At 50.5% G+C, this 22,959-nt stretch overlaps 1 protein-coding gene across 1 annotated transcript in view; it reads right to left on the reverse strand.

The window, feature by feature from the left end:
* The window catches only part of LOC140424658 (fucolectin-like), a 31,440-nt gene extending 11,034 nt beyond the window's left edge, over positions 1 to 20,406 (reverse strand). Inside the window, exons 1-4 of the mRNA XM_072507903.1 lie at positions 20,304 to 20,406; positions 11,174 to 11,241; positions 5,755 to 6,037; positions 2,279 to 2,446 (exon numbers count right to left, since the gene is read on the reverse strand). Of these exons, the coding sequence (XP_072364004.1) occupies positions 2,284 to 2,446; positions 5,755 to 6,037; positions 11,174 to 11,240 (513 nt within the window). The 5' untranslated portion in view covers position 11,241; positions 20,304 to 20,406 and the 3' untranslated portion in view covers positions 2,279 to 2,283. The remainder of the gene's footprint in view (positions 1 to 2,278; positions 2,447 to 5,754; positions 6,038 to 11,173; positions 11,242 to 20,303) is intronic.
* Between the last annotated feature and the right edge of the window lie 2,553 nt (positions 20,407 to 22,959).

Raw genomic sequence — 22,959 nt, forward strand, 5'->3', positions numbered from 1 at the left:
CAGGGAGAGAGCTGGAGGTTGGAGTTGTAGAGGGAGAGAGCTGGAGAATGGAGTTGTACAGGGAGAGAGCTGGAGGATGGGGGTGTACAGCGAGAGAGCTGGAGGATGGAGTTGTACAGGGAGAGAGCTGGAGGATGGGGGTGTACAGCGAGAGAGCTGGAGGATGGGGGTGTACAGCGAGAGAGCTGGAGGATGGGGTTGTACAGGGAGAGAGCTGGAGGATGGGGTTGTACTGAGAGAGAGCTGGAGGATGGGGTTGTACAGAGAGAGAGCTGGAGGATGGGGTTGTACAGAGAGAGAGCTGGAGGATGGGGGTGTACAGGGAGAGAGCTGGAGGATGGGGGTGTACAAAGAGAGAGCTGGAGGATGGGGTTGTACAGGGAGAGAGCTGGAGGATGGGGTTGTACAGGGAGAGAGCTGGAGGATGGGGGTGTACAGGGATAGAGCTGGAGGATGGGGTTGTAGAGGGAGAGAGCTGGAGGATGGGGGTGTACAGGGAGAGAGCTGGAGGATGGGGTTGTAGAGGGAGAGAGCTGGAGGATGGAGTTGTAGAGGGAGAGAGCTGGAGGATGGGGTGTACAGGGAGAGAGCTGGAGGATGGGGTTGAACAGGGAGAGAGCTGGAGGATGGGGTTGTACAGGGAGAGAGCTGGAGGATGGGGTTGTACAGGGAGAGAGCTGGAGGATGGGGGTGTACAGAGAGAGAGCTGGAGGATGGGATTGTACAGGGAGAGAGCTGGAGGATGGGGGTGTACAGAGAGAGAGCGGGAGGATGGTGTTGTACAGGGAGAGAGCTGGAGGATGGGGTTGTGCTGAGAGAGAGCTGGAGGAAGGAGTTGTACACGGAGAGAGCTGGAGGATGGGGTTGTACAGGGAGAGAGCTGGAGGATGGGGTGTACAGGGAGAGAGCTGGAGGATGGGGGTGTACAGGGAGAGAGCTGGAGAATGGGGTTGTACAGGGAGAGCTGGAGGATGGAGTTGTAGAGGGAGAGAGCTGGAGGATGGAGTTGTAGAGGGAGAGAGCTGGAGGATGGGGTTGTACAGAGAGAGAGCTGGAGGATGGAGTTGTAGAGGGAGAGAGCTGGAGGATGGAGTTGTACAGGGAGAGAGCTGGAGGATGGGGTTGTACAGAGAGAGAGCTGGAGGATGGAGTTGTAGAGGGAGAGAGCTGGAGGATGGGGTTGTACAGGGAGAGAGCTGGAGGATGGGGGTGTACAGAGAGAGAGCTGGAGGATGGAGTTGTACAGGGAGAGAGCTGGAGGATGGGGGTGTACAGAGAGAGAGCTGGAGGACGGGGTTGTACAGGGAGAGAGCTGGAGGATCGGGGTGTACAGAGAGAGACCTGGAGGATGGTGTGTACAGGGAGAGAGCTGGAGGATGGGGGTGTACAGGGAGAGAGCTGGAGGATGGGGTGTACAGGGAGAGAGCTGGAGGATGGGGTTGTACAGGGAGAGAGCTGGAGGATGGGGGTGTACAGGGAGAGAGCTGGAGGATGGGGGTGTACAGGGAGAGAGCTGGAGGATGGGGTGTACAGGGAGAGAGCTGGAGGATGGGGGTGTACAGGGAGAGAGCTGGAGGATGGGGGTGTACAGGGAGAGAGCTGGAGGATGGGGGTGTACAGGGAGAGAGCTGGAGGATGGGGTTGTACAGAGAGAGAGCTGGAGGATGGGGTTGTACAGGGAGAGAGCTGGAGGATGGGGGTGTACAGGGAGAGAGCTGGAGGATGGGGTTGTACAGGGAGAGAGCTGGAGGATGGGGGTGTACAGGGAGAGAGCTGGAGGATGGGGGTGTACAGGGAGAGAGCTGGAGGATGGGGTTGTACAGAGAGAGAGCTGGAGGATGGGGGTGTACAGGGAGAGAGCTGGAGGATGGGGGTGTACAGAGAGAGAGCTGGAGGATGGGGGTGTACAGAGAGAGAGCTGGAGGATGGGGGTGTACAGGGTGGATCAGCCATGCTCATGTTGAATTATGGAGCAGGTTCAAAGGGCCGAATGGTCTAATCCTGTTCCTATTTTCTATGATGCTGTGAGTTGTTACCCAATGGTGAAGGGACTTTGGACCCAGCCCCTCGCCAAACAATCCATCGGCTGTTTGAGGGAGGGATCACTGATCGGCTCCAAAACCTGAACCAGCTCCATGTCCTCAGGGCAGTACCACAGGGGCAGGTAGGGGGATAACATGGGGAATGGGATCAGAATGTGGACTGGACTAAACCCCAGGATCCCGAGGGGGTGCCGGCTGCCCAGGGGTTTGATCAAAGGTGAGACAACTTCACTTACCAGCTTTAACAGCCAACCCAACCCCTCTCGCTGCCGTAAATCTCCACCTCACAGAGACTCAGGTATTCATGTCTTCCTGGGATGATGACATTCACATAGCGACCACGCATGCGTCGACATTCAAAGGTTTCAGACTCACCAGCTGCGAGTGAGTTGATGGTGGCACATCTGGAAAAATAGCTTCATGTTAAAATGTGAATGTGTGACCCAAGTAGTAATAATAATAATCTTTATCAGTGTCACAAGTAGGCTGACATTTACACCGCAATGAAGTCACTGTGAAAATCCCCTAGTCGCCTCACTCCGGCGCCTGTTCAGGTACACGGAGGGAGAATTCAGAATGTCCAATTCACCTAACAGCATAGGCTGGATTCTCTGGAGCCCCGCGCAGTAATCGCGTTTGGGGCGGGGGCGGAGAAACACGAGAATCGGGCCCGGCAGTTCTCCGGTCGATCGCTCACCGACGAATCACGCCGCGTGGCTGGGGGGCCATTGCCAGAGGCCTTCCCAGCGATACTTGGCTCCCAGCAGGCCGAGTTCCCAGCGGAATGGTTCTAAACACGCCTGGCCGGTTGTGACACACGCGCGGCGGCTACGGACTCAGTCCGCGGCCGCCCTGGCGGGGGGGGGATCAAGCAACGGGGGTGGGGGCGGGTGGCTTATGGGTGGCCGGGGCAGTGCTCGGGTGAGTCAGATGAAGGGGCGCAAGGCAGATCGATGGCCATAGTTTCTTGGTCCTGGTCCGACTCACCATGGTGCTCGGCTTCGCCGCGATTGGCCGCTGCCGTGCGCATGCGCGGACTCTGAACCGGACGTGCGGGGGCCCGTATCCGCGGCCAAAGCTGCGTCAATTACTCTGGGCCCCTGCCAGCCCCTTCACGTTGAGTGAATAACTCTACATTTCTTTCAGGACAGTCGGGAGTAAAACGCCAGCGTTTTCACACTGGCCTGGGGGCATAGCCCCATTTTTGGAGAATCCGTCTTTCGGGACTTGTGGGAGGAATCCGGAGCACCCGGAGGAAATCCACGCCGGCATGGAGAGAACGTGCAAACTCCACACAGACAGTGACCCAAGCCGGGAACAAAGAAACAAAGAAAATAGAAAAATACAGCACAGGAACAGGCCCTTTGGCCGTCCGAGCCCGTGCCGACCATACTGCCCGACTAAACTACAATCTTCTACACTTCCTGGTCCGTATCCCTCTATTCCCATCCTATTCATGTATTTGTCAAGATGCCCCTTAAACGTCACTATCGTCCCTGCTTCCACTACCTCCTCCGGTAGCGAGTTCCAGGCACCCACTACCCTCTGTGTAAAAAACCTGCCTCGTACATCTCCTCTAAACCGTTCCAGTCTCACCTTAAACCTATGCCCCTAGTAATTGACCCCTCTACCCCGGGGAAAAGCCTCTGACTATCCACTCTGTCTATGCCCCTCATAATTTTGTAGACTTCTATCAGGTCGCCCCTCAACCTCCGTCGTTCCAGTGAGAACAAACCGAGTTTATTCAACCGCTCCTCATAGCTAATACCCTCCATACCAGGCAACATTCTGGTAAATCTCTTCTGCACCCTCTCTAAAGCCTCCACATCCTTCTGGTAGTGTGGCGACCAGAATTGAACACTATACTCCAAGTGTGGCCTAACTAAGGTTCTGTACAGCTGCAACATGACTTGCCAATTCTTATACTCAATGCTCCGGCCAATGAAGGCAAGCATGCCATATGCCTTCTTGACTACCTTCTCCACCTGTGTTGCCCCTTTCAGTGACCTGTGGACCTGTACACCTAGATCTCTCTGACTGTCAATACTCTTGAGGGTTCTACCATTCACTGTATATTCCCTCCCTGTATTAGACCTTCCAAAATGCATTACCTCACATTTGTCCGGATTAAACTCCATCTGCCATCTCTCCGCCCAAGTCTCCAAACAATCTAAATCCTGCTGTATCCTCTGACAGTCCTCATCGCAATCCGCAATTCCACCAACCTTTGTGTCGTCTGCAAACTTACTAATCAGACCAGTTACATTTTCCTCCAAATCATTTATATATACTACGAACAGCAAAGGTCCCAGCACTGATCCCTGCTGGACACCACTAGTCACAGCCCTCCAATTAGAAAATCACCCTTCCATTGCTACTCTCTGCCTTCTATGAGCTAGCCAGTTCTGTATCCACCTTGCCAGCTCACCCCTGATCCCGTGTGACTTCACCTTTTGTACTAGTCTACCATGAGGGACCTTGTCAAAGGCCTTACTGAAGTCCATATAGACAACATCCACTGCCCTACCTGCATCAATCATCTTTGTGACCTCCTCGAAAAACTCTATCAAGTTAGTGGCCAATGACCTCCCCTTCACAAAACCATGCTGCCTCTCGCTAATACATCCAATTGCTTCCAAATGAGAGTAGATCCTGTCTTGAAGAATTCTCTCCCGTAATCAATGCCATATCACTGACGTAAGGCTCACCGGCCTGTAGTTCCCTGGATTATAAAGGAACAACATTGGCTATTCTCCAGTTCTCCGGGACATCACCTGAAGACAGTGACAGAAGACAGAAGATTTCTGTCAAGGCCTCAGCAATTTCCTCTCTAGTGTCCTTCAGTATTCTGGGGTAGATCCCATCAGGCCCTGGGGACTTATCCACCTTAATATTTTTTAAGACGCCCAACACCTCGTCTTTTTGGATCTCAATGTGACCCAGACTATCTACACACCCTTCTCCAGACTCAACATCTACCAATTTCTTCTCTTTGGTGAATACTGATGCAAAGTATTCATTTAGTACCTCGCCCATTTCCTCTGGCTCCACACATAGATTCCCTTGCCTATCCTTCAGTGGGCCAACCCTTTCCCTGGCTACCCTCTTGCTTTTTATGTACGTGTAAAAAGCCTTGGGATTTTCCTGAACCCTATTTATCATAGATAGAATTTACAGTGCAGAAGGAGGCCATTCGGCCCATCGAGTCTGCACCGGCTCTTTGAAAGAGCACCCTACCCAAGCCCACACCTCCACCCCATCCCCATAACCCAGTAACCCCACCCAACACTAAGGGAAATTTTGGACACTAAGGGCAATTTATCATGGCCAATCCACCTAACCTGCACATCTTTGGACTGTGGGAGGAAACCGGAGCACCCGGAGGAAACCCACGCACACACGGGGAGGGTGTGCAGACTCCGCACAGACAGTGACAGATATAATCTAACACCAACATATGGACTAGACCTGTACTTACTGCTGGGAGCCGAACGTAGCCAGTAAGATCCCACCAATGGCAATGACAGAATGGACCAGTTATTTTTTTGAGTGACGTTAGTTGGGAGAAATGTCGGCAGGAATACGGCAAGGTTCAGTTGCAGCAACCACGACGCACATTCCCACCACATCCACCCCTCCTCCTACACAATCACTGTGGCCCCTTGCTCCCACCCTCACCCCACTGGAGGCTTTACCCTCCTCTCCAACTTACATAGGGTTGTTGTTGCCATTATTGTCCAGCGAGTCTCCAATCCGAATCTCTGCTCCGTTGAGACGTTCGGGACAACAGTCCCCTCTGTTGGTGATTCTGACTGAGTGTATCTCCTGCGACCTGTGTAAATCTGCTCTCCACCAAGGATTCAGGTCGTTTTGTGTAGCCGTACAGGATGATCTCCCCCAATTGGAATCTGTGTTTCCATCCACAGCATTAATTGGACCACTATGAAAATCATAGACACTGGACTGTGTAGCTCGAGCGGTGCCGGATAGATTCACTGCAAGAACAAACACAGTCACTGAAACCTCACGCACCATCATTGCCACATTGATAGACTTTCACTGCAGGAAAGGTGGAACAAGCTGAACATCCCAGATCTGCCAGAGAATCAATGGAAGCAGCAGAAAGCTTAAAGCTCAGAATTGGGACAATATTGGGCTGGAATCTGCTGGGGGAATAACCGCGAGTTAATGACACACGCTGTGGGCAGCAAGGTCAGGATAAGTGCTGCTCTGCGAATTGCGAGTTTGAAAGTTGGTCCACACTGAGTTCTGAGGTCACCCTTCAACATTTTTATGAGACAAACGAAACCCAGCCTGACAATCCTTTCCTGATATGTACGCCCACACGTTACTGGTATCGTCCTTGTGATGTGCGATCAATGACCACTAAAGCGAGGCTGTAGTCCAACTGAAGGCTTTAATAAGCTAGATGATTCCCCCAGCAGCTCAGGTACAGAATGAAGGCTGCACGGGTTCTTATACCCCGCCTAGCAGGGCGGAGCCATCATACATTCTAACCAATAGAAAGCATACAGTTTCCACCAATGGTGCTTTAGCCTATCAAGTACCGTAATACCTATAATACCACACCTTGTAAATCTACCCTGTCCAGTGCCTCTATGTCCATGTTACAGTATGGAGACCAGTACTGGACTCAGTCCTCTAAGTAGTCAAACCAAGTTGCAATACAGGTTTAGTGTAATTTTCATACTTTTCAATTCATTCCCAACCGATAAATAAATCTGGTGTTTGGGGTCTTCCTCAGATCCCTTTGACCCTCTCGCCCACCCAGATCCTTCAATCTCATTGTTTCTGAAAAGTAACAAAAACACTGGTTCCTAGTCAATCATAAGGGGAGTAGACCGGCGTTTCTGTGGTCGAAAACGAGACTCCTGAATGGTACGTTGCCTCCCAGGTGCACGGGCCAGGGATGTCTCAGATCGGCTGCAGGGCAGACTGAAGGGGGAGGGTGAACAGCCAGTTGTCGTGGTGCAAATAGGCACCAACGATATAGGTAAAAAATATAATGAGGTCCAACAATCAGAATTTAGGGAGATAGGAGATGTTAGAAAGTAGGACCTCAGAGGTAGTAATCTCAGGGTTGCTACCAGTGCCACGAAACAGTCAGAGTAGAAATTCAAGAATAGTCAGAATGAATATGTGGCTTGAGAGATGGTGCAGGAGGGAGGGGTTCAGAGTTTTGGGACATTGGAACCGGTTCTGGGGGTGGTGGGACCATTACAAATCGGATGGTCTACACCTGGGCAGGACTGGAATCAATGTCCTAGGGGGTGCTTTTGCTAACACTGTTGGGGAGGTTTTAAACTAATGTGGCAGGGGGATGGGAACCAGATTAGGAAGTTATTGGTCAGTAAAGAGGCAGCAACTAAAGCCAGTAAGGTACTAGATAATAAACTCAATGTGACTAAGGGGAAGAGTAGACAAGGAAGAGATGATGAACGCAAAGGGACAGGTGGTCTGAGTTGCATTTGTTTCAATGCGAGAAGTGTAGCAGGTAAGGCAGATGAACTTAGGCCTTGGATTAGTACCTGGGAATATGATGTTATTGGTATTACGGAGACTTAGTTGAGGGAAGGGCAAGACTGGCAACTAAATATCCCAGGGTATAGATGCTTCAGGAGGGATAGAGAGGGAGGTAAAAGGGGTGGAGGAGTTGGATTACTGGTCAGAGATGATATCACAGCTGTGATTAAGGAGGGCACAATGGAGGATTCGAGCACTGAGGCAACATGGGTAGAGCTAAGAAATAGGAAGGGGGCAGTAACATAGTTGGGACTTTACTACAGGCCTCCCAAAAGCGAGCGTGAAGTAGAGGTACAAATATGTAGACAGATTATAGAAAAATGTAGGACAATAGGGTGGTCTTGATGGGAGATTTTAACTTCCCCAACATTGAATGGGACTCATGTAGTGTTGGAGGCATAGATGGAGCAGAATTTGTAAGGAGCATCCAGGAGAGTTTTTTAGAGCAGTATGTAAATAGTCCAACTCGGGAAGGGGCCATACTGGACCTGGTATTGGGGAATGATCCCGGCCAGGTGGTTGAAGTTTCAGTCGGTGATTACTTTGGGAATAGCGATCACAATTCCGTAAGTTTTAGAATACTCATGGACAAAGACGAGAGTGGTCCTAAAGGAAGAGTGCTAAATTGGGGAAAGGCCAAGTATAACAAAATTCAGCAGGAGCTAGGGAATGTGGATTGGGAGCAGATCTTTAAGGGTAAATCCACATTTGAAATGTGGGAGTCTTTCAAGGAAAGGTTGATTAGAGTGCAGGACAGACATGTCCCTGTGAAAATGAGGGATAGAAATGGCAAGATTAGGGAACCATGGATGACGGGTGGAATTGTGAGACTAGCTAAGATGAAAAAGGAAGCATACATAAGATCTAGGCGACTTAAAACTGATGAAGCTTTGGAGGAATATCGGGAAAGTAGGACAAATCTCAAACGCGCAATAAAGAGGGCTAAAAGGGGTCATGAAATATCTTTGGCTAACAGGGTTAAGGAAAATCCCAAAGCCTTTTATTTGTATGTAAGGAACAAGAGGGTAACTAGAGAAAGGATTTGCCCGCTCAAAGACAAAAGAGGGAATTTATGCGTGGAGTCAGAGGAAATGGGTGAGATTCTTAATGAGTACTTTGCATCGGTATTCACCAAGGAGATTAACATGACGGATGTTGAGGCTAGGGATGGTTGTTTAAATACTCTAGGTCAAGTCGACATAAGGAAGGGAGAAGTTTTGGGTATTCTAAAAGGCATTAAGGTGGACAAGTCCCTAGGTCCGGATGGGATCTATCCCAGGTTACTGAGGGAAGCGAGGGATGAAATAGCTGGGGCCTTAACAGATATCTTTGCAGCATCCTTGAGCACGGGTGAGGTCCCGGAGGACTGGAGAATTGTTAATGTTGTCCCTTTGTTTAAGAAGGGTAGCAGGGATAATACAGGGAATTATAGACCTGTGAGCTTGACGTCAGTGGTAGGCAAACTGTTGGAGAAGATACTGAGGGATAGGATCTATTCACATTTGGAAGAAAACAGACTTATCAGTGATCGGCAGCATGGTTTTGTGCAGGGAAGTTCATGTCTTACAAACCTAATAGAATTCTTTGAGGAAGTGACAACGTTAATTGATGAGGGAAGGGCTGTAGATGTCATATACATGGACTTCAGTAAGGCGCTTGATAAAGTTTCCCATGGCAGGTTGATGGAAAAAGTGAAGTCGTATGGGGTTCAGGGTGTACTAGCGAGATGGATAAAGAATTGGCTGGGCAACAGGAGACAGAGAGAAGTGGTGGAAGGGAGTGTCTCAAAATGGAGAAAGGTGACTAGTGGTGTTCCACAGGGATCCGTGCTCGGACCACTGTTGTTTGTGATATACATAAATTATCTGGGCGAAGGTATAGGTGGCCTGATTAGCAAGTTTGTAGATGATACTAAGATTGGTGGAGTTGTAGATAGTGAGGAGGACTTTCAGAGAATACAGCAAAATATTAATAGATTGGAGAGTTGGGCAGAGAAATGGCAGATGGAGTTCAATCCAGGCAAATGCGAGGTGATGCATTTTGGAAGATCTAATTCAAGAGCGGACTATACGGTCAATGGAAGAGTCCTGGGGAAAATTGATGTACAGAGAGATCTGGGAGTTCAGGTCCATTGTACCCTGAAGGTGGCAACGCAGGTCGATAGAGTGGTCAAGAAGGCATACAGCATGCTTGCCTTCATCGGACGGGGTATTGAGTACAAGAGTCGGCAGGTCATGTTACAGTTGTATAGGACTTTAGTTAGGCCACATTTGGAATACTGCGTACAGTTCTGGTTGCCACATTACCAGAAGGATGTGGGTGCTTTAGAGAGGGTGCAGAGGAGGTTCACCAGGATGTTGCCTGGTATGGAGGGTGCTAGCTATGAAGAAAGGTTGAGTAGATTAGGATTGTTTTCGTTGGAAAGACGGAGGTTGAGGGGGGACCTGATTGAGGTCTACAAAATTATGAGAGGTACGGACAGGGTGGATAGCAACAAGCTTTTTCCAAGAGTGGGGGTGTCAATTACAAGGGGTCACGATTTCAAGGTGAGAGGGGGAAAGTTTAAGGGAGATGTGCGTGGAAAGTTTTTTACGCAGAGGGTGGTGGGTGCCTGGAACGCTTTGCCAGCGGAGGTGGTAGAGGCGGGCACGATAGCATCATTTAAGATGCATCTAGACAGATATATGAACGGGCGGGGAACAGAGGGAAGTAGATCCTTGGAAAGTAGGTGACAGGTTTAGATGAAGGATCTGGATCGGCGCAGGCTGGGAGGGCCGAAGGGCCTGTTCCTGTGCTGTAATTTTCTTTGTTCTTGTTCTTTGTCTTTGTTCTTTGTTGATATAACCTGACAGATTAATACAAACTACTGAGAGGTGGAACATAGATGAGAAATAGGTGGAGGCCAAGGAGAGATTGTTGGGGGAGACCAGAACTACCTCAGCAGGAGCAGAAAGAGAAACCATTGGAAAGGATTGTCTGGCTGTGATTAGATGGATAAGAATGGACCTGGGAGGGAGCAGCCCCACCCAGCTGGACAGCAGTGTTGGAGGAGGATGCTGAGGTCAAACCATGTCAAAGCTGCAGACAGGTCGGGAGGGATGAGGAGGGGAGTTCACTTTTGTCACAGTCAGAGAGGATGTAATTCTGACTGCTCTGAGCCGTTTCAGTCATGTGGATGGACAGAAAGATGATTGGAGGGATTCAACAGGAAATTTCCTGGATCATTGGCATGGATTTGGGAGACGGGAGCACTTTCTGGGACTTGGGGGAGGAAAGGGAGGTTGGAAAGGGAACAGACTGTATAGATGGAGGGGGTCAAGGGTTTGTTTTTGAGGAGACGGGTGACAAGGCTTAGATAAGCCAATGGAACAGGGCCTGAGCGGAGGAAATCTTCATAACATTAAAGTCTAAGTCACTCCTTCAATGGAAATACTATTCGCTATTAGTGTAAGGTTATCTGTAAACTCGAGTCAGCAGTGGGCCAGAAACCCCCAGATAAAGCCCCCAGTATCTTAGAGAAGGTAACCCAGAAATTGCCCAGGAACAGGAAAATCACTAGATTTCACCAGCAATCCTGGGATTCTTACCGTGTGCAAGTCCAAATTTGAGGATCAGAGTGAAGCAGAGAACTGTGGACAGCATGATCATCCTCATCCTCAGGATCAAAACAGAAGAGGCACCAAATTAGGTTAGAATATACACTGACCCTGCCTCACATCACAAATGCTCTTTTCCCAGCTCCCCCCCAACTCTGCAACACCCCTCCCACCTGGCCCTGGTCACTGTGAATCCTCCCACCCTGTCCCTGGTCACTGTGAACCCTCCCACCCTGTCTCTGGTCACTGTGAATCCTCCCACCCTGTCACTGGTCACTGTGAATCCTCCCACCCTGTCCCTGGTCACTGTGAACCCTCCCACCCTGTCCCTGGTCACTGTGAACCCTCCCACCCTGTCCCTGGTCACTGTGAACCCTCCCACCCTGTCCCTGGTCACTGTGAACCCTCCCACCCTGTCCCTGGTCACTGTGATCACTCCCACCCTGTCCCTGGTCACTGTGATCACTCCCACCCTGTCCCTGGTCACTGTGAATCCTCCCACCCTGTCCCTGGTCACTGTGAATCCTCCCACCCTGCCCCTGGTCACTCTGAACCCTCCCACCCTGTCCCTGGTCACTGTGAACCCTCCCACCCTGTCCCTGGTCACTGTGAATCCTCCCACCCTGTCCCTGGTCACTGTGAATCCTCCCACCCTGTCCCTGGTCACTGTGAACCCTCCCACCCTGTCCCTGGTCACTGTGAACCCTCCCACCCTGTCCCTGGTCACTGTGAACCCTCCCATCCTGTCCCTGGTCTCTGTGAATCCTCCCACCCTGTCCCTGGTCACTGTGATCCCTCCCACCCGGTCCCTGGTCACTCTGAACCCTCCCACCCTGTCCCTGGTCACTGTGAATCCTCCCACCCTGTTCCTGGTCACTGTGAATCCTCCCACCCTGCCCCTGGTCACTCTGAACCCTCCCACCCTGTCCCTGGTCACTGTGAACCCTCCCACCCTGTCCCTGGTCACTGTGAATCCTCCCACCCTGTCCCTGGTCACTGTGAACCCTCCCACCCTGTCCCTGGTCACTGTGAATCCTCCCACCCTGTCCCTGGTCACTGTGAACCCTCTCACCCTGTCCCTGGTCACTGTGAATCCTCCCACCCTGTCCCTGGTCACTGTGAATCCTCCCACCCTGTCCCTGGTCACTGTGAATCCTCCCACCCTGCCCCTGGTCACTCTGAACCCTCCCACCCTGTCCCTGGTCACTGTGAACCCTCCCACCCTGTCCCTGGTCACTGTGAATCCTCCCACCCTGTCCCTGGTCACTGTGAATCCTCCCACCCTGTCCCTGGTCACTCTGAACCCTCCCACCCTGTCCCTGGTCACTGTGAATCCTCCCACCTTGTCCCTGGTCACTGTGAATCCTCCCACCCTTTCCCTGGTCACTGTGAATCCTCCCACCCTGTCCCTGGTCACTGTGAACCCTCCCACCCTGTCCCTGGTCACTGTAAATCCTCCCACCCAGTCCCTGGTCACTGTGAATCCTCCCACCCTGTCCCTGGTCACTGTGAAGCCTCCCACCCAGTCCCTGGTCACTGTGAATCCTCCCACCCAGTCCCTGGTCACTGTGAACCCTCCCACCCTGTCCCTGGTCACTGTGATCCCTCCCACCCTGTCCCTGGTCACTGTGAACCCTCCTACCCTGTCCCAGGTCACTGTGAATCCTCCCACCCTGTCCCTGGTCACTGTGAATCCTCCCACCCTGTCCCTGGTCACTGTGAATCCTCCACCCTGTCCCTGGTCACTGTGAATCCTCCCACCCTGTCCCTGGTCACTGTGAACCCTCCCACCCTGTCCCTGGTCACTGTGAACCCTCCCATCCTGTCCCTGGTCACTGTGAACCCTCCCACCCTGTCCCTGGTCACTGTGAACCCTCCCACCCTGTCCCTGGTCACTGTGAATCCTCCCACCCTGTCCCTGGTCACTGTGAACCCTCCCACCCTGTCCCTGGTCACTGTGAACCCTCCCATCCTGTCCCTGGTCACTGTGAACCCTCCCACCCTGTCCCTGGTCACTGTGAACCCTCCCACCCTGTCCCTGGTCACTGTGAATCCTCCCACCCTGTCCCTGGTCACTGTGAACCCTCCCACCCTGTCCCTGGTCACTGTGAATCCTCCCACCCTGTCCCTGGTCACTGTGAACCATCCCACCCAATCCCTGGTCACTGTGAACCATCCCACCCAGTCCCTGGTCACTGTGAATCCTCCCACCCTGTCCCTGGTCACTGTGAATCCTCCCACCCTGTCCCTGGTCACTGTGAACCCTCCCACCCTGTCCCTGGTCACTGTGAACCCTCCCACCCTGTCCCTGGTCACTGTGAACCCTCCCACCCTGTCCCTGGTCACTGTGAACCCTCCCACCCTGTCCCTGGTCACTGTAAAACCTGCAATAGGGGTTCAGTAATAAACCTGTGATGGGGGTTCAGTAATAAACCTGTGATGGGGGTTCAGTAATAAACCTGTGACGAGGGTTCAGTAATAAACCTGTGATGGGGGTTCAGTAATAAACCTGTGATGGGGGTTCAGTAATAAACCTGTGATGGGGGTTCAGTAATAAACCTGTGATGGGGGTTCAGTAATAAACCTGTGATGAGGGTTCAGTAATAAACCTGTGATGATGGTTCAGTAATAAACCTGTGATGAGGGTTCAGTAATAAACCTGCGATGGGGGTTCAGTAATAAACCTGTGATGAGGGTTCAGTAATAAACCTGTGATGAGGGTTCAGTAATAAACCTGTGATGGGGGTTCAGTAATAAACCTGTGATGAGGGTTCAGTAATAAACCTGCGATGGGGGTTCAGTAATAAACCTGTGATGGGGGTTCAGTAATAAACCTGCGATGGGGGATTCCAGCCAATGGGAAACCTGTGATTGGGGTTCCCGTCGGTAACAGGAAATTGCAGCCCTAATGTTTGAGCAGTTTGATAAGGAGTAAATCTGATCCCCAGGAAAGACTATCAACCCTTCAGTTTAGAACATAGAACATAGAAAAATACTGCACAGAACAGGCCCTTCGGCCCACGATTTTGTGCCGAACCTTTGTCCTAGATTAATCATAGATTATCATTGAATTTACAGTGCAGAAGGAGGCCATTCGGCCCATTGAGTCTGCACCGGCTCTTGGAAAGAGCACCCTACCCAAAGTCAACACCTCCACCCAACACTAAGGGCAATTTTGGGCACTAAGGGCAATTTATCATGGCCAATTCACCTAACCTGCACATCTTTGGACTGTGGGAGGAAACCGGAGCACCCGGAGGAAACCCACGCACACACGGGGAGGATGTGCAGACTCCGCACAGACAGTGACCCAAGCCGGAATCGAACCTGGGACCCTGGAGCTGTGAAGCAATTGTGCTATCCACAATGCTACCGTGCTGTCCTTAAGAACAAATAAATGTACACTATATCATTTTACCGTAATCCATGTACCTATCCAATAGCTGCTTGAAGGTCCCTAATGTTTCCGACTCAACTACTTCCACAGGCAGTGCATTCCATGCCCCCACTACTCTCTGGGTAAAGAACCTACCTCTGACGTCCCCCCTACATCTTCCACCATTCACCTCAAATTTATGTCCCCTTGTAATGGTTTGTTCCACCCGGGGAAAAAGTCTCTGACTGTCTACTCTATCTATTCCCCTGATCATCTTATAAACCTCGATCAAGTCGCCCCTCATCCTTCTCCGTTCTAATGAGAAAAGGCCTAGCACCCTCAACCTTTCCTCGTAAGACCTACTCTCCATTCCAGGCAACATCCTGGTACATCTCCTTTGCACCTTTTCCAAAGCTTCCACATCCTTCCTAAAATGAGGCGACCAGAACTGTACACAGTACTCCAAATGTGGCCTTACCAAGGTTTTGTACAGCTGCATCATCACCTCACGGCTCTTAAATTCAATCCCTCTGTTAATGAACGCGAGCACACCATAGGCCTTCTTCACAGCTCTATCCACTTGAGTGGCAACTTTCAAAGATGTATGAACATAGACCCCAAGATCTCTCTGCTCCTCCACATTGCCAAGAACTCTACCGTTAACCCTGTATTCCGCATTCATATTTGTCCTTCCAAAATGTCTATGTCTCTTTGCAGCCGACAACAGCCCTCCTTACTATCCACAACTCCACCAATCTTCGTATCGTCTGCAAATTTACTGACCCACCCTTCAACTCCCTCATCCAAGTCATTAATGAAAATCACAAACAGCAGAGGACCCAGAACTGATCCCTGCGGTATGCCACTGGTAACTGGGATCCAGGCTGAATATTTGCCATCCACCACCACTCTCTGACTTCTATCGGTTAGCCAGTTCGTTATCCAACTGGCCAAATTTCCCACTATCCCATGCCTCCTTACTTTCTGCAGAAGCCTACCATGGGGAACCTTATCAAATGCCTTACTAAAATCCATGTACACTACATCCACTGCTTTACCTTCATCAACATGCTTGGTCACCTCCTCAAAGAATTCACTAAGACTTGTAAGGCAAGACCTACCCCTCACAAATCCGTGCTGACTATCCCTAATCAAGCAGTGTCTTTCCAGATGCTCAGAAATCCTATCCTTCAGTACCCTTTCCATTACTTTGCCTATCACCGAAGTAAGACTAACTGGCCTGTAATTCCCAGGGTTATCCCTAGTCCCTTTTTTGAACAGGGGCACGACATTCGCCACTCTCCAATCCCCTGGTACCACCCCTGTTGACAGTGAGGACGAAAAGATCATTGCCAACGGCTCTGCAATTTCATCTCTTGCCTCCCATAGAATCCTTGGATATATCCCGTCAGGCCCGGGGGACTTGTCTATCCTCAAGTTTTTCAAAATGCCCAACACATCTTCCTTCCTAACAAGTATTTCCTCGAGCTTACCAATCTGTTTCACACTGTCCTCTCCAACAATATGGCCCCTCTCATTTGTAAATACAGAAGAAAAGTACTCGTTCAAGACCTCTCCTATCTCTTCAGACTCAATACACAATCTCCCGCTACTGTCCTTGATCGGACCTACCCTCGCTCTAGTCATTCTCATATTTCTCACATATGTGTAAAAGGCCTTGGGGTTTTCCTTGATCCTACCCGCCAAAGATTGTTCATGCCCTCTCTTAGCTCTCCTAATCCCTTTCTTCAGTTCCCTCCTGGCTATCTTGTATCCCTCCAATGCCCTGTCTGAACCTTGTTTCCTCAGCCTTACATAAGTCTTCTTTTTCCTCTTAACAAGACATTCAACCTGTCTTGTCAAACATGGTTCCCTCACTCGACCATCTCTTCCCTGCCTGACAGGGACATACAGATCAAGGACACGTAGTACTTGTTCCTTGAACAAGTTCCACATTTCACTTGTGTCCTTCCCTGACAGCCTTTGTTCCCAATTTATGCACTTCAATTCTTGACTGACACAACATCGTATTTACCCTTCCCCAATTGTAAACCTTGCCCTGTTGCACGCACCTATCCCTCTCCATTACTAAAGTGAAAGTCACAGAATTGTGGTCACTATCTCCAAAATGCTCCCCCACTTTCAAATCTATCACTTGCCCTGGTTCATTACCAAGTACTAAATCCAATATTACCCCTCCTCTGGTCGGACAATCTACATACTGTGTTAGAAACGCTTCCTGGACACACTGCACAAACACCACCCCATCCAAACTATTTGATCTAAAGAGTTTCCACTCAATGTTTGGGAAGTTAAAGTCACCCATGACTACTACCCTGTGACTTCTGCATCTTTCCAAAATCTGTTTCCCAATCTGTTCCTCCACATCTCTGCTACTATTGGGGGGCCTATAGAAAACTTCTAACAAGGTGACTGCTCCTTTCCTATTTCTGACTTCAACCCATACTACCTCAGTAGGCTGATACTCCTCGAACTGCCTTTCTGCAGCTGTTATACTATCTCTAATTAACAATTCCAACCCCCCCCCCCCACCTCTTTTACCACCCTCCCTAATCTTATTGAAACATCTATAACCAGGGACCTCCAACAACCATTTCTGCCCCTCTTCTATCCAAGTTTCCGTGATGGCCACCACATCGTAGTCCCAAGTACCGATCCATGCCTTAAGTTCACCCACCTTATTCCTGATGCTTCTTGCGTTGAAGTATACACACTTCAACCCATCTCCGTGCCTGCAAGTACTCTCCTTTGTCAGTGTTCCCTTCCCCACTGTCTCATTACACACTTTGGCGTCCTGAATATCGGCTACCTTAGTTGCTGGACTACAAATCCGGTTCCCATTCCCCTGCCAAATTAGTTTAAACCCTCCCGAAGAGTACTAGAAAACCTCCCTCCCAGAATATTGGTGCCCCTCTGGTTCAGATGCAACCCATCCTGCTTGTACAGGTCCCACCTTCCCCAGAATGTGCTCCAATTATCCAAATACCTGAAGCCCTCCCTCCTACACCATTCCTGCAGCCACGTGTTCAGCTGCACTCTCTCCCTATTCCTAGCCTCGCTATCACGTGGCACCGGCAACAAACCAGAGATGACAACTCTGTCTGTCCTGGCTTTTAACTTCCAGCCTAACTCCCTCAACTTGTTTATTACCTCCACACCCCTTTTCCTACCTATGTCGTTGGTACCAATGTGCACCACGACTTCTGGCTGCTCACCCTCCCCCTTAAGGATCCTGAAGACACGATCCGAGACATCCCTGGCCCTGGCACCCGGGAGGCAACATACCTTCCGGGAGTCTCGCTCGCGACCACAGAATCTCCTATCTATTCCCCTAACCATTGAATCTCCTACAACTATTGCTTTTCTATTCTCCCCCCTTCCCTTCTGAGCCCCAGAGCTAGACTCAGTGCCAGAGACCTGACCGCTAGGGCCTTCCCCCGGTAGGTCATCCCCCCCAACAGCATCCAAAACGGTATACTTGTTTTGAAGGGGAACGGCCACGAGGGATCCCTGCACTGTCTGCCTGTTTGTTTTTTTCCCCCTGACTGTAACCCAGCTATTCTTGTCCTGTACATTGAGTGTGGCTACCTCCCTGTAACTCTTCTCAATCACCCCCTCTGCCTCCCGGATGATCCGAAGTTCATCCAGCTTCAGCTCCAGTTCCCGAACACGGTCTTTGAGGAGCTGGAGTTGGGTGCACTTCCCGCAGGTATAGTCAGCGGGGACACCGGTGGTATCCCTCACCACCCACATCCTACAGGAGGAGCATGCAACTGGCCTAGCCTCCATCCCCTCTTACCTGACAGAATATATCTGCCCTGTGGACCAACTGGATCTCCGCCCTCCGACTCTGCTCCCAGTCAGCTGCCCTCTCTGTAAACTCCTGGCTCTCTTCTCACTCTTTGCAGAAATGTAGGAAACAAAATGAAAGGAGCACCTTACTCCCTCGTCACCTAACTCCCTCAGTCACCAAACTCTCACTATAGCACGCAAATGCACCAAATTCAGCACTCAGTGCAAACAAAGTCTGCACTGTAAGGGATCACTTTTATACTGTGAATCTAGCCTCTCAAAACTGGCCTAATCCAATTAACTAATTAACAAGCTCCAGCTGCAAGTGCCTACAAGTAGAAGCCTGTTTAAAGCTGATTGAAAATTCACCTTCTTCTAAACCAAACAGCAACTTTTAAGTTAATGAACGAAATAAAAGCAAGACTAGACTTTAGATAAAAATGAAGCCTTATACTCCCTCAGTCACCAAACTCTCACTATAGCACTCAAATGCACCAAATTCAGCACTCAGTGCACAGTTTACAGCTGTCCTTGTGAATGAGCCAATCTCAATGTGATTTTTCTGTCTATGTCCTGAGTCTTTTACAATTCTCTTTCTCCAAACTCCTACTTTTGTGCCGTTAGCATCTCAAATATTTCTCTCCACTCTCATCCAATCACATGGCAAGAGATGTGAATCACACTCTGCAATGTCTCTGCAAAGCTGTGTCCAAAGCACCCATTAACTCGAACCTTTCTCTTCCTGTCCAATGGGTAACTTTGTCCCAATGCTGACACATTCTCCTTCAATCATCTGATGGAACCGTTTAGGATGAGGCTCTTCAGCCCATCAGGCCTGTTCCACCATTCAATTAAATCATGGCTGATATGCATTGACCAGCTATTCCTCCGTGTCCATTATACCAGAAAAATCTGTCCATCTCAGTTTTGCAAGCTCCAATTGACCTGCAACATCCAGAGCTTTTTCCGGAGGAGAGTGTTCCAGATTTCCACTGCCCCGTGGGTTAGGCTGTGCTTCCTGACATCACCCTGAATGGCCTGGTTTCCAACTGTAAGGTGATGCCCCCCTGTTTTGAGCGCCCCCCCCTCCCCCCCCTTCCCCCCCCCACCCACCTACCAGACGAGACCTGTTCTCTATCTACCCTACCCAGCACGGAAGCATAGTGGTTAGCACAGTTGCTTCACAGCTCCAGGGTCCCAGGTTCGATTCCGGCTTGGGTCACTGTCTGTGCGGAGTCTGCACGTCCTCCCCGTGTGTGCGTGGGTTTCCTCCGGGTGCTCCGGTTTCCTCCCACAGTCCAAAGATGTGCAGGTTAGGCGGATTGGCCGTGCTAAATTGCCCTTAGTGTCCAAAAAAGGTTAGGTTGTGTTGCGGGAATAAAGGGGATGGGTTGGAGATGTGGGGCTCTCTTTCCAGGGTCGGTGCAGACTCGATGGGCTGAATGGCCTCCTTCTGCACTGTAAATTCTATGATTCTATCAAATCCCTTTCTAATCATCTGAAAAGGCCTCTTGTCAGATATCTAGTGAAATATTCCAGCTCCGGGATTCCTCTTTTTTACCCCACAGTTTAATTTGTGATACATGGCGAGTCCCGTCAACACTCAGGGAACTCAGCACCACCCCGGGCAGAGCTTGAGTGGGTCCCCGTTCACTCCCAGAGGCAGCTGTGTGTACCGTGTGAAAGATACACTGCAGCAACTGGCCAGGGATCCTTCGACAGCCCCTTCCAACCCTGCGCCCTCTACCACTTAGAGGGACAAGGGCAGCAGGCGCACAGGACAACCATCACAACCTGAAATCTCCCCTGGAAAGTTAGACATTTAAAATCCACATTTTCCTGTACGGAGACAATCCGCTAAATTTTATTGGTTTATTGGAGGAGGAATTTCAAAGAGATGAACATTAAAAGTATCAGAATGATTGATCTCACCTTATACTTGGTTGGAATTCCGTTCAGAAGGACAAGAGTCACAACAGATTGTCCAAGGATCTGAAAGTGAGAATCAGGCTCTCCTTACCTAGACATACAGATGTAATTTCATTCTGGACATGATCTGTCTCACCCTGCACAGTAAACCCCTCAGTATAGCTCCAGTTAATCACCAGGATATTAGAACATCCATTAAGCTAAATTCTAAACTCAATACTAGAACTAAATTAAGGAGATATGGATAAGGTTCCCGAGCGATTCATACTTTTGCTTACCTCAATCAGGGTCTTCTCCAGTCTAATAGTCTCCACTCACTCGCTGGGTTAAATAGAGAGCACGGCAGTCACGAGGAAATTATACGGCCACACGATTGGTGGGAAATTACTCATCATCTGAAACTCGGTCAGGAGATTTCACAAAGTTCTAATTGTGAAGAATTATCAATAACCTGGGTGGATGTTGTGTGTTCTCTTGTTCAAATATTGGAACTCGTCTTTAAGATTCTGAGAAGGAGCTCCTGAAAGGAATGTTTAATTTTGAACGATCAAAAACTAAACATTCGGGTTGTGCCTGTTTAAATCTATATTTCCTTATGGTGCAGCTCTCATATTCTGAGCACGATGCACAAACACGTTTCCATCTCAGAGGTGAATTCTCCCTCACTGTTGTCTCCCAACATCTGCCGTTTCTAGACTCCTTTCTGTATATTGCCCACACTCAGCGCTGCTCCCAATTCCATTCTCTGTCTGTGCAGAGGGTTTTCCACCATTTACTGGATTTGGGCTCACTGGCGAGGCCAGCATTTATTGCCCAACCCTATTTGCCCCTTGACAAGATGCTGGTGAGCTGCCTTCTGGAACCGCTGCTGTCCCTGAGATGTAGGTACACCCGCTGTGCTGTTAGGGAGGGAGTTCCCGGATTTTGACCCAGTGACAGTGAAGGAACGGCGATATATTTCCAAGTCAGGCTGGTGAGTGACTTATAATAATAATAATATTTATTGTTGTTACAAATGGGCTTTCATTAACACTGCAATGAAGTTACTGTGAAAAGCCCCTAGTCGCCACACTCCGGCTCCTGTTCGGGTACACTGAGGGAAAATTCAGAATGTCCAATCCACCTAACAACACGTCTTTCAGGACTTGTGGGAGGAAACCGGAGCGCCCGGAGGAAACCCACGCAGACACGGGGAGAACGTGCAGACTCCGCACAGACAGTGACCCAAGCCGGAATCGAACCTGGGACCCTGGCGTTGTGAAGCAACAGTGCTAACCAATGTCCAATTGTGCCGACTTGGAGGGGATCCTCCAGGTGGTGGGGTTCCCAGGTATCTGCTGCCCTTGTCCTTCGAGATGGGAGTTGTTGTGGGTTTGGAAGGTGCTGCCTGAGGGAATCTGATAAGTTCCTGCAGTGCGTCAGGTAGATCAGCTATTTTCAAACTCAGGGTCGCGACGTGGGTCAGGACGGGCTTCGGGAGGGTCACAGAGCAATTGGTCCTGCTGTTCTCGCGGGTCCCGATCGCAGGAGAAGCGCCAAACAGTCGCTATCGGCTTTTACAAGGAGAATTGTGGCCACGGCCACCTTTTAAATGCAGATTGAGATGAAGCTGCGAGCGGAGTCTTCCGGCCAGTAGTGGCAGCAGAGAGTAGATCACGTGAATTGATGTGAAGCTCCGTCCAGGGACGTCCTTTTGGCACCAAAGCAGGGAGCAGATTTGCTTCGATTTTGCAGCTGTCGGCGAACAAGACAAGTGAACTGTGAAGGTCAATTTTTTTTTTAAAGGATGTGATGGCCAGAGAGTCAGATAGACAGTTTACCTGTTGGACAGGATCTCACAACAGACCCTGCTGGAGAGAGCTGCACAGGAGAGTCCAGGGCAGGACAGAGCAGTGGTGTTGTTAGAGCTGCAAGGCCTCTGGTTAACAGCCCTGAAAATAGAAACTTAACTCGAAGGAATGAACTTTCTCGAGGTATGGTTTTGTCAATTGTGCCAATGCAAATAAGGAGGCAAAGCCCAAGGGCGGGATTCTCCAAAGATGGGGCCATGACCCCATGCTGGCGTAAAAATGCTGGTGTTTCACACCCCAGTTTCCTGCAAAAAATAATTCACTTATCTGCAGGGGGCTAGCAGTGACCCGGAGTTCTTCAGCTTTGGCTGCGAGTACAGACCCGCACTTTTGATTCCGAGCGCCATGGTGGACTCAGACCGCGGACCACCACCAAGAAATAAGGTCCCCCCAATCGGTCCCGCGCCCCAGCATCGGGCTGGCCGATCGCTGCCCCGGCCGCCCATATGGCCCCCACCCGGTGCTGGATTCTCCCGCCCCCCACCAGGGTGGCAATGGACTGAGTCCGCAGCCGCCGCGCAAGAGTCCTGGCAGGCCACACATGGTCAGAATCACGGCATCGGGAAATCGGCCGGTCGGGATGGGAGCATCACTGGGAGGGCCTCTGGCAATGGCCCCTCAGCTGTGTGTCTGATTGACGGACGAGCGATTCCCTGGGGCTCGGAGAATCGCCGGAGCGATGTCGGCTGCGATCGGGTTGGGAACGCCGATTCTCCGCCCCCGCCCCAAACGCGATTTCGGCACGGGGGTGCGTAAATCCAGCCTCACGTGTGATATCGGCAAAGGACTGGCAAATGAGAGAAGTTGCA

The sequence above is a fragment of the Scyliorhinus torazame genome, chromosome 6 (assembly GCF_047496885.1).
Source record: "Scyliorhinus torazame isolate Kashiwa2021f chromosome 6, sScyTor2.1, whole genome shotgun sequence".
In the NCBI taxonomy this organism is placed as follows: Eukaryota; Metazoa; Chordata; class Chondrichthyes; order Carcharhiniformes; family Scyliorhinidae; genus Scyliorhinus; species Scyliorhinus torazame.